Here is a 12697-nt window from a genome sequence, read left to right on the forward strand (position 1 = left end):
CTTTTTTTTCAAAGTTCCAGCTTAAAACCAGATTTTGCATATGTAAATTTAGGCAGAAGTAGTATGCATGAACTCTGCACATGTTGAACTTTTATTTTAAAGAGGTGTGGTTCATATAGCTTTTAGCTTAACCCCTTAAGGACTCAGCCCTATTTCACCTTAAAGGGATTCTGTCACCAGTTTTTGACCCCCACATTCAAAAATATGGTTATGTGCATGGTGCCCTTGTGATTCCTTATGTGGTCTTATAAGCTAAATCTGTAGGCTCATTTAGTGTAAAAAACGTTTTATCTAACCTGTCATTCATCAGATTAAGGTGCCCAGGAGGACGCTCATGTCTCCAAGATGCCACCGGCCGCCGCCGCCGTTCGTGCCCAGCTCCTCCTTTGCTTTCTGAAGCGATGTGCCCAGCTCCTCCTTTGCAGTCCTGCTCCAACGGTCTTCAATCTGTCCAAGGGGCGGCGTTTCACCTCTCTTGCGCCCAGCCAGCCTCCCCCAACTGCCGCTTTAAAGCGCCGCCCAGCTCATGAATATTCAGTTTGCTGGGCGGCTTCTGCGGTCCCCGCTCTGAAGCGCTGAACAGTGCCCTGCGCATGCGCCGGATCTTGTGAAGTCGGGGACAGTAAGCGCCGCCCAGCGAAGTGAATATTGATGAGCTGGGCGGCGCTTACTGTACCGGACTTCACAAGATCCGGCGCATGCGCCGGGCACTGTTAAGCGCAGCGCTTCAGAGCGGGGACCGCAGAAGCCGCCCAGCAAACTGAATATTCATGAGCTGGGCGGCGCTTCAAAGCGGCAGTTGGGGGAGGCTGGCTGGGCGCAAGAGAGGTGAAACGCCGCCCCTTGGGCAGATTGAAGACCGTTGGAGCAGGACTGCAAAGGAGGAGCTGGGCACATCGCTTCAGAAAGCAAAGGAGGAGCTGGGCACATCACTTCAGAAAGCAAAGGAGGAGCTGGGCACGAACGGCGGCGGCAGGCGGCCGGTGGCATCTTGGAGACATGAGCGTCCTCCTGGGCACCTTAATCTGATGAATGACAGGTTAGATAAAACGTTTTTTACACTAAATGAGCCTACAGATTTAGCTTATAAGACCACATTAGGAATCACAAGGGCACCATGCACATAACCATATTTTTGAATGTGGGGGTCAAAAACTGGTGACAGAATCCCTTTAAGGACTTGGCCATTTTTTGCAAATCTGACCAGTGTCACTTTAAGTGCTGATGACTTTAAAACACTTTGACTTCCAGGCCATTCCGAGATAGTTTTTTCGTCACATATTGTACTTCATGACACTGGTAAAATGAAGTCAAAAAAATAAAAAAATTTGCATAATAAAATACCTAATTTACCAAAAATTTGGAAAAAATTTGCAGATTTCAAAGTTTCAGTTTCTCTACTTCTGTAATACATAGTAATACCTCCAAAAATTGTGATGACTTAACATTCCCCATATGTCTACTTCATGTTTGAATTATTTTGGGAATGATATTTTATTTTTTGGGGATGTTACAAGGCTTAGGCTACTTTCACACTAGCGTTCGTCGGTCCGCTCGTGAGCTCCGTTTGAAGGAGCTCACGAGCGGACCCGAACGCAGCCGTCCAGCCCTGATGCAGTCTGAATGGAGCGGATCCGCTCAGACTGCATCAGTCTGGCGGCGTTCAGCCTCCGCTCCGCTCGCCTCCGCACGGACAGGCGGACAGCTGAACGCTGCTTGCAGCGTTCGGGTGTCCGCCTGGCCGTGCGGAGGCGTGCGGATCCGTCCAGACTTACAATGTAAGTCAATGGGGACGGATCCGTTTGAAGATGCCACAATATGGCTCAATCTTCAGGCGGATCCGTCCCCCATTGACTTTACATTGAAAGTCTGGACGGATCCGTACGAGGCTATTTTCACACTTAGCTGTTATATGCTAAAAATAATGCAGACGGATCCGTTCTGAACGGAGCCTCCGTCTGCATTATTATGATCGGATCCGTTCAGAACGGATCCGATCGAACGCTAGTGTGAAAGTAGCCTTAGAAGTAAATCTTGAAATTTTTCTGAAATTTACATATAACCCAATTTTTAGGGACCACTACAGGTCTGAAGTCACTTTGCGAGGCTTACATAATAGAAACCGCCCAAAAATGACCCCGATCTATAAACTACACCCCTCAAGGTATTCAAAACAGATTTTACAAACTTTGTTAACCCTTTAGGTGTTGCACAAGAGTTATTGGCAAATGGGGATGAATTTGAGAATTTCATTTTTTTGCCTAATTTTCCATTTTAACCCATTTTTTCCACTAACAAAGCAAGGGTTAACAGCCAAACAAGACTGTATCTTTATTGCCCTGACTCTGCCGTTTACAGAAACACCCCATATGTGGCCGTAAACTACTGTACAGCGGGGCGTAGAGTGAAAGGTGCGCCGTATGGTTTTTGGAAGCCAGATTTTGCTGGACTGTTTTTTTGACACCATGTCCCATTTGAAGCCCCCTGATGCACCCCTAGAGTAGAAACTCCATGAAAGTGACCCCATCTAAGAAACTACACCCCTCAAGGTATTCAAAACTGATTTTATAAACTTTGTTAACCCTTTAGGTGTTGCACAATATTTAATGGAAAATAGAGATACAATTTCAAAATTTCACATTTTTGGCAGATTTTCCATTTTAATATTTTTTTTCCAGTTACAAAGCAAGGGTTAACAGCCAAGCAAAACTCATTATTTATGGCCCTGATTCTGTAGTTTACAGAAACACCCCATATGTGGTCGTAAACTGCTGTACGGGCACACGGCAGGGCGCAGAAGGAAAGGAATGCCATACGGTTTTTGGAAGGCAGATTTTGCTGGACTGGTTTTTTGACACCATGTCCCATTTGAAGCCCCCCTGTTGCACCCCTAGAGTAAAAACTCCCAAAAAGTGACCCCATTTTAGAAAGTACGGAATAGGGTGGCAGCTTTGTTGGTACTAGTTTAGGGTACATATGATTTTCGGTTGCTCTATATTACACTTTTTGTGCGGCAAGGTAACAAGAAAGAGCTTTTTTGGCACTTTTTTGTTGTTGTTATTTACAACATTCATCTGACAGGTTAGATCATGTGATAATTTTATAGAGCAGGTTGTCACGGACGCAGCGATACCTAATATGTATACAATTTTTTTTATTTATGTAAGTTTTATACAATAACTTCATTTTTAAAACCAAAAAAATGTTTTAGTGTCTCCATAGTCTAAGAGCCATAGTTTTTTCAGTTTTTGGGCGATTATCTTGAGTAGGGTCTCATTTTTTGCGGGATGAGATGACGGTTTGATTGGCACTATTTTGGGGTGCATATGACTTTTTGATCGCTTGCTATTACACTTTTTGTGACGTAAGATGACAAAAAATGGCTTTTTTTTACACGGTTTTTATTTTTTATTTTTTACGGTGGTCACCTGAGGGGTTAGGTCATGTGATATTTTTATAGAGCCGGTCGATACGGACGCGGCGATACCCAATATGTATACTTTATTTTTATTTATGTAAGTTTTACACAATGATTTCATTTTTGAAACAAAAAAAAAATCATGTTTTAGTGTTTCCATAGTCTAAGAGCCATAGTTTTTTTCAGTTTTTGGGCGATTATCTTAGGTAGGGTCTCATTTTTTGCGGGAGGAGATGACGGTTTGATTGGTACTATTTTGGCGTACATGCGACTTTTTTGATCACTTTTATTACCTTTTTTGGGAAGTAAGGTGGGCAAAATTTCAATTTTCTCATAGTTTTTATTTTTTTATTTTTATGGCGTTCACCGTGCGGGGAAAGTAACATGACTGTTTTATAGATCAGGTGGTTACGGACGTGGCGATACCTAATATGTGTAGTGTATTTTATTTTTTTTATTTTTATTCAGTGATAAATGATTTTTTTTTATCTTAACTTTTTTCACTTTTTTTTACATTTTTTTTTGACCCAGACCCACTTGGTTCTTGAAGATTCAGTGGGTCTGATGTCTGTATAATACAGTACAATACAATATATATTGTACTGTATTTTACTTACACTGAACAGATCTATGCTTTTAGCATAGATCTGTTCAGCACCATGGACAGCAGGACGCCTGAGCAGGCGTCCTGTTGCCATGGGAACCTTCCCCGTCTGCCACAACTTCGCAGACAGGGAAGGGTAAGCACAGGGCTGAGGGGGGCTGTCGGGGGGCTCTCTCCCTCTCCATCGGGGGGCTGCAAAGGCACAGCAGCCCCCCGATCCGATGACAGTTAACCTTTTCCATACAGCGGTCCGTACGGACCGCGGTATAGAAAGTGTTAAACGGCTGACATCTGCGCAGATGTCAGCCGTTTATACCAGGGTGTCAGCAATGTGCTGGCACCCTGGTATAACCCACTAGAAGCCAAACGAATTTTCAAGGGGGATGCCACACATCCCGCAACGCCCCCACCGCCTGCGACACCCCCCCCCTGCACCACCCGCCGGCATAAAATCGTGCAGGGGGGGAATCTCTATTTTAGGCACTCAAAAGTTTCTGATCAGAAAGAGCGCAGAAAACCGCAGGTCTGAATTGACCTGCGGTTTGCTGAGATCGCCGACACGGGGGGGGGGGGGGCATCCTGTTCAGATTAACCCCTGGGGCGCCGGAATCCCGATTTAAAGTTAGGACGTACTGGTACGCCCTGCGTCCTTAAGGGGTTGAAGGGAACCGGTCATGTGGATATTTGATTATAATCTAACTAATTATATACAATCATTAACTACTAAAAAGTGCCTTAGATGTATTCACTTACTGGTGTGACAGATGGTTACCTCATAATATACACACAAAGATGCCACATGATAATGAGCTGATTTGATTCCAGTGTGATGTCAGTGAGTCAAGCGGTTTTTAATTCAGAGCTATAGCCACTCCCCTGCCCACCTGCTGCTGATTCATATTGAAAATAACTGTCAATCAGCAGCAGGTAGGCGGGGAGAGTCAGGAGCTCATGAATATTCAGGAGTCATCATTATGAGCTGGAGCTTTTCAATACAAGATGTTGGCAGATTGACTGGGTCAATTAAAGGAAGTGACCCAGCATTTTTCTAAGAGAATCAGTCACTTATTTATGTTGCCTTTAGTTAGGACACCATAAAACTGGTGACAGGTTCCCTTTAAGGTCCCATTCACTTGACCTTGCTGGTTTTGTTGGACCACAAACCATAGGCGCTGGCCGTGTGAACTCCGCATTGTGGTGTGAACCCACTGATTTTAATGTGTCTGCAATCTTCAAGATGCGGCAAAAGACAGGACATGTTCTATCCTTTCGCTGTGCGCAGGTATGGACCCAGAATCCCACGGAAACCCTTCCATGAGCTTCCGGTTTCGTGCCTCCGCTCCACAAAAGATAGAATATGTTCTATCTTTCTCCACATCTTGGGGACTGTGGACCAATTGAAGTCAATGGGTCTGCACCATGATGCGGAGTTCACACGGGCGGCACCGGTGTTTTGCGCAATCAGCAAAGTCAGGTGAATGGGGCCTTGAGCTGAAAGTTATATGGACCACACCTCTTAAAAATAAAAGTTCTACATGTGCACAGTTAATGCAAACTAATTAGGCTTAAATTTACATACACAAAATCTGGTTTTAAGCTGGAAATGTTAAAAAAAATTTAACAACCTATAATACAAGGATTACAGCCCATGAAAAAGTGCATCCCCAAAACCTATACATTTCTTGAAAGCAGATAAATTGATTGCAGTTGCCTTGATGGACTGCTGACAACCGTATCCAGCTTCATGAAACTTTGTGACAAACAGTATTTAAAAAAATAGATAAAAAATAGTAGCATCAAAACAGAGGGAAAGAGAGAGAGAGACCAGGACAGAGCCTTCACCGCTTCATGGTCCTCCGGTACTAATGAGCGCTTCCATAATGGAAGCGCTCATTGGTATTCGCCCCATAAGACACAGGGGCATTGTTCCCCCAGTTTTGGGGGGAGGGGGGAAGTGCATCTTATGGGGCAAAAAATATGGTATATCTTAGTACCCGAAAAAAAATAATAATAATCTGTACAGTAAACTGAGCAGATCGATCCGAAAAATTTATATTTCTGATCAGCACTCAGCAGGTGCAGGACGCACGCATGTACACATATTATGTGTGTGCAAAAATCTACACTAACACTACCTAAAATTGATTTCTATTTAACACTAAATGTATTTTTTACCCCAAGACAAAAAAAAGAAAAAAAAAAAAGAAGAAAACCGAGCACAAAAGCTGACGTTTGGTGCGTCCGTGCAAGCACTGCAGTATAAAAATTTACTGCAGATACAAAAAAAAAAACTGTATCTAAAAATCCACATATATAAATATACATACACTCACCTAAAGAATTATTAGGAACACCATTATTAGGACCCCCTTTTGCCTTCAGAACTGCCTTAACTCTACGTGGCATTGATTAAACAAGGTGCTGATAGCATTCTTTAGAAATGTTGGCCCATATTGATAGGATAGCATCTTGCAGTTGATGGAGATTTGAGGGATGCACATCCAGGGCACGAAGATCCTGTTCCACCACATCCCAAAGATGCTCTATTGGGTTGAGATCTGGTGACTGTGGGGGCCATTTTAGTACAGTGAACTCATTGTCATGTTCAAGAAACCAATTTGAAATGATTCGAGCTTTGTGACATGGTGCATTATCCTGCTGGAAGTAGCCATCAGAGGATGGGTACATGGTGGTCATGAAGGGATGGACATGGTCAGAAAAAATGCTCAGGTAGCCTATGGCATTTAAACGATGGCCAATTGGCACTAAGGGACCTAAAGTGTGCCCAGAAAACATCCCCCACACCATTACACCACCACCACCACCAGCCTGCACAGTGGTAACAAGGCATGATGGATACATGTTCTCATTCTGTTTACGCCAAATTCGGACTCTACCATTTGAATGTCTCAACAGAAATCGAGACTCATCAGACCAGGCAACATTTTTCCAGTCTTCAACAGTCCAATTTTGGTGAGCTCGTGCAAATTGTAGCCTCTTTTTCCTATTTGTAGTGGAGATGAGTGGTACCCGGTGGGGTCTTCTGCTGTTGTAGCCCATCCACCTCAAGGTTGTGGCTTCACAAATGCTTTGCTGCATACCTCGGTTGTAACGAGTGGTTATTTCAGTCAACGTTGCTCTTCTATCAGCTTGAATCAGTCGGCCCATTCTCCTCTGACCTCTAGCATCAACAAGGCATTTTCACCCACAGGACTGCCGCATACTGGATGTTTTTCCCTTTTCACACCATTCTTTGTAAACCCTAGAAATGGTTGTGCGTGAAAATCCCAGTAACTGAGCAGATTGTGAAATACTCAGACCGGCCCGTCTGGCACCAACAACCATGCCACACTCAAAATTGCTTAAATCACCTTTCTTTCCCATTCTGACATTCAGTTTGGAGTTCAGGAGATTGTCTTGACCAGGACCACAACCCTACATGCATTGAAGAAACTGCCATGTGATTGGTTGACTAGATAATCGCATTAATGAGAAATAGAACAGGTGTTCCTAATAATTAAAAAAATAAATAATAAAATATCTGCACCAAAAAAAGAGCCCGGGTGCTTAACAGTGGTTTACAGACTGATTAGCGATCGGCGGTCACAGCTCGCACGCAGAAAAAGTGATGGAAAATTTAAAAAAAAATAAATAAAAAATGCGCACGGACCAAATGGTGTCCGGAAAAAGGAAGGAACAGGGATGGAGGGAGGGTGGTTTAGGGATCTAGAACAGCTACAAATGAAAAAAATTATAAATCAGAGCAGCAATTCTAGATGATGTTCTTCTTTCAGCAGGAAAAGCTCAAATTGCAGTGGTGGTGCACAACAAGCCCCAGCAAGCCAATAAGCAGCACAGAACCTCAGTGCATGTAGTTACCAGCTAGAATGGCTGCCTGAAGAGAGGTTCAGCCCTTTTCTGTGCTGCAATACTGCTGCCATTGGCTGGAGTGTTGTTCCAGCCAATTGCAGCGCTGGCAGGGGATGTCAAAAACTGGAGTCCCCTGCCTGAACTCGGAGGAGACCGGTGCTGACTAGTTCAGCTCTGGTCACCTCCCTATGACCCCCCCAACTTCCTTCTGCGATTCTGCTTCTGGCGCTGCGTCTTCATTGTCCGGCCAATTGCAGCTCTTGGAGCTGCAGGGTGGCTAAAAGACACCATGCTGCCCTTACCTGGCATGGATACCTGCCGGTAAGAGCAGCCATGGTGTCCCGATTCCCACATGACCCTGCCCCAGCACCCGGGGGACCTTGTGCTGGTCATTAAGTCACATCCAGCTGAGCCGTACATGTATGCCGCGGGTCCTTAAGGGGTTAAAACTGTACTAACAATGGTATGTAATCAAAATGAATAACTATAAAACCAATTGTATATTTATAAAAATAAACTGTATGGAGGACGACCGTTTGAGATTACATAGATCTGTGTGTGTACACGTACTGAGATGGAAGCCATAGCATATGGATGCAATACATTTGGAGTTACATGTGGATATAGTGTGAGCACGTACTTAAATGAGAGCCATAGCAGTACAACTATTTGGAATTACACGTGGATCCAGTGTGAACACGTACTTAGATGAGAGCCATAACATTTGGACAGATCATAACTGATTTAGGGGCATGTATGTAAAAAAGCCCAGTAAAGCTCTCCTAAGTTGAACACATGCCGTGAAGACACACACTAATCGTGTATCAAGCAAAATATCTTATAGCGCTATATAGAAATAAGGTGCATACAAGATGATATTAAAGGATAACTGTCACACTTAGACCCTAATTTCAATTTTCATATATGTAGTTACTAATAACATGATATTTCAGAATCAGTTACTTTTATACTGACTTACCCCATATTTAATAAGATTCAGCCCTTAGCAACCAGTCTGCATAAAACTGCAATTTCACTATTCAGTTAAGATGGCCACACTGCCCTCCCCCTGAGGCTAATCCCGCCTGCCCTCACTAGCCAGTAACAATAGCCCCCCAAAAGTGTCAGTAACCAGAACCCTCCACCTAAAGGGTTAATCTCCTGCAGCACAAAGGGGTCCTCTTACCACATGTTGCTTTCATTTATACACTGAGCAGATGGCAGATCTCCCTTCCCTGGTCTGCGCTGCTCCAACTCTGCATTCTCCAGCTCTGCTGAGTGAGGGAACGTCTGCCAAGTGCAGGGACAGGGAAAAGTGCACACAGCCCAGGCACTGTTATCAGCTGCTGGGGAGGACCTGGCTTTAATCATTTACTTACAGTAATGTGAGCCTGCACGCTGCGTGCTCCATCTATTAACAGATAGACAGACCATGCCTAGCACAGGTAAAAATAGGCAGTACAGGGAACAAGAATGTGGAATTAAAGAGGACCTTTCACCAATTATTACAATGTGAACTAAGTATACAGACATGGAGAGCGGCGCCTGGGGATCTCACTGCACTTACTATTATCCCCGAGCACCGCTCTGTTCTCCCGCTATGCCCTCCGGTATCTCCGGCCACTAAGTTATAGTAGGCAGAGATTTCAGTCACTAAGTTATGGTAGGCGGAGTCTGCCCTTGTTCTGCTCTAGCGCTGGCCAATCGCAGTGCAGAGCTCACAGCCTGGTAGGTTATTTTCTCCCAGGCTGTGAGCTCTGTAATGCGATTGGCCAGCGCTACAGAAGAACAAGGGCAGATTCCGCCTACCATAACTTTGTGAGCGGAGATACCGGAGGGCATAGCAGGAGAACGGAGCGGCGCCCAGGAATAATAGTAAGTGCAGTGAGATCCCCGGGTGCCACTCTACATGTCTGTATTCTTAGTTCACAGTGTAATAATCGGTGAAAGGTCCTCTTTAAGGGGTAATTGAGTACACAGTGAAAAGTTGAAATAGTGCCACCAAGGTGATATTAATCACCACAATCCAAAAAAATACTACAGTTATCCTTTAAAACCCATATTTATAATAATATGTATACAAAACCAATTGATGTAGAACCAATTGTCTTTTTATAGACAGGAGAATAAGTTCCAATGTACCCCCAAAAAAATTTGTACCAGAAAAATCTATACTAATTCCTAATGTGAATACCAGCCAAAGTAGACCATATTAGTGTAGGGTACTTCAGATCTCATGAGATAGGGACAAGGAGAAAAATACAGTATTTTTCGACATATAAGATGCACCTAGGTTTTTGGAGGAGGAAAATAAGAAAAAAAATATTTTTAACCAAAAGGTGTGCTTTTGGTGGGTGTTGGGGTCTGTGGATGGCGCTGTTATGGGGGGGGGGGGGAATCTGTGGATGGCGCTGTTATGGGGGGGGGTCTGTGGATGGCGCTGTTATGGGGGGGGGATCTGTGGATGGCGCTGGTATGGGGGGGGGGATCTGTGGATGGCGCTGGTATGGGGGGGGGATCTGTGGATGGCGCTGGTATGGGGGGGGGGATCTGTGGATGGCGCTGTTATGGAGGGGGGGATCTGTGGATGGCGCTGTTATGGGGGGGGATCTGTGGATGGCGCTGTTATGGGGGGGGATCTGTGGATGGCGCTGTTATGGGGGAGGGATCTGTGGATGGCGCTGTTATGGGGGAGGGATCTGTGGATGGCGCTGTTATGGGGGGGGGGGATCTGTGGATGGCGCTGTTATGGGGGATCTGTGGATGGCGCTGTTATGGGGGATCTGTGGATGGCGCTGTTATGGGGGATCTGTGGATGGCGCTGTTATGGGGGATCTGTGGATGGCGCTGTTATGGGGGATCTGTGGATGGCGCTGTTATGGGGGATCTGTGGATGGCGCTATTATGGGGAATCTGTGGATGGCGCTGTTATGGGGGATCTGTGGATGGCGCTGTTATGGGGGATCTGTGGATGGCGCTTACGAACAAGCTTCCATAGCAGGCAGAGCAGACGGCAGCAGTAACGTCACTAACTGACGTCGCGCGCCTGCTCCGCCTGCTTCATTCATAAAGTGGGCGGAGCAGGCGCTCAACATCAGTGAGTGACGTTACTGCTGCCGTCCGCTCTGCCTGCTATTGAAGCTTGTTCGTAAGTGCTGTGGGGATACAGGTGAACATGGGAGAGCGGAGCGTTAGTTAAACTTAATAACAGGATAAGGATTCATGTTTATAATACTTCGGTGAGCGGCGGGGCCCGGTGTAAGAGTACAGTGACTGCACCGGGCCCTGCCCCTAGTTCCGGACTCCAGACCCTCCTCTCTCCCGACTCATACATCGCAGTCCGCAGTCCAGCTGTTGTAAAACTACAACCCCCAGCATGCATACTTGCTTTGCCCTTCTAAGAAATATCATACCAATGAATGGAGTTTCACAACAGCTGGAGTGCAGAAGGTTGCTGACCCCTGCACTAGGGTCACGTTGTGAACTGTGCAATGCTGTAGAGCAGGCATGCCTAACCTGCGGCCCTCCAGCTGTTGCAAAACTTCAACTCCCAGGATGCCTGAGTAGCCTACAACTATTAAGGCATGCTGGGAGTTGTAGTTTTGCAACAGCTGGAGGGCCGCAGGTTGAGCATCCCTGCCATAGAGTATGTAGAGTTCACAGCTGATACAGATCAAGCATAGGAGGTAGGGCCGGCTGCTGTCCATGCCGTAGAGCATCGGTGTGTGTTGTGCATGAGAGACACTACACATATGCTATTACAAATGGCAGGCCCCAGTGGCACAAACAACTATTATGCCTTTTATGTAGATCAGGCATGCGCAACCTGTGGCCCTCCAGCTGTTGCAAAACTACAACTCCTATCATTCCCTGACAGCCTACAGCTATCATCGTGGGAGTTGTAGTTTTACAACATCTGGAGGGCCGCAGGTTGAGCATCCCTGATGTAGACTAATGGGCTGAATATACAAAGCATACATTCTTTCCCAGGAGAATGAGATTTCTTATTGTAAATGACATAATGCCCTCTATACAAGGCCCTATTTGTGCTTACAAGAAAGCTAAAAAGTAATCACATTGGGTACCTGAAAAATCTTTTCCCACATCCTTTCACAAAGACACTATTGCAACCATGTACCACACATTTCACTGCATGGCTCCTCTCCAAAGATCCATGTTTTACCTAGAAGACAATGAATATTATGGTATATATATATATATATAAATGTATGCCATATTATGAAGGTGATTTGTGGGAAAATGTGCACTCTCTACCGCTACATAAAGAACGGATATGATGTCCCCTTGACCATTCTCACTACTAGCACTTTGCCCTTGTCCTCCTAGCAGGAAATGGAATTTGTTTCTACCGTAGCCGCTTGCTCACTGGAAACAAAAGAGAGGTCACGATAACCCCTTTTCAAATGTCCTATTAAAGGTGTTGTTCAGCTGCTTGAAATGTAAAAAAAAATCCCCACTCAGAACAGTGTAATGGTGTAAAATAATAATAGACGTAATAACTTACAAATGCCCTGCCGCTCTTCAGGTCCCCGGACTGTATACTACTTAGGCTACTTTCACACTAGCGTTCGATCGGATCCGTTCTGAACGGATCCGATCATATTAATGCAGACGGAGGCTCCGTTCAGTACGGATCCGTCTGCATTAATAACTTAGAAATATTTCTAAGTGTGAAAGTAGCCTGAGCGGATCCGTTCAGACTTTCAATGTAAAGTCAATGGGGGACGGATCCGCTTGAAGATTGAGCCATATGGTGACATCTTCAAGCGGATCCGTTCCCATTG

General features: G+C 45.1%; 1 protein-coding gene across 3 annotated transcripts in view; it reads right to left on the reverse strand.

Annotated features, from left to right (window-relative positions):
* Positions 1–12697, reverse strand: part of LOC122920184 — a 60360-nt gene that overhangs the window by 5009 nt on the left and 42654 nt on the right. For all 3 annotated transcript variants that reach the window (XM_044269457.1, XM_044269466.1, XM_044269474.1), the window contains one exon: positions 11978–12075. In XM_044269457.1, coding sequence (XP_044125392.1) covers positions 11978–12075 — 98 coding nt within the window. The remainder of the gene's footprint in view (positions 1–11977; positions 12076–12697) is intronic.

The sequence above is a fragment of the Bufo gargarizans genome, chromosome 1, assembly GCF_014858855.1.
Source record: "Bufo gargarizans isolate SCDJY-AF-19 chromosome 1, ASM1485885v1, whole genome shotgun sequence".
Lineage (NCBI taxonomy): Eukaryota > Metazoa > Chordata > Amphibia > Anura > Bufonidae > Bufo > Bufo gargarizans.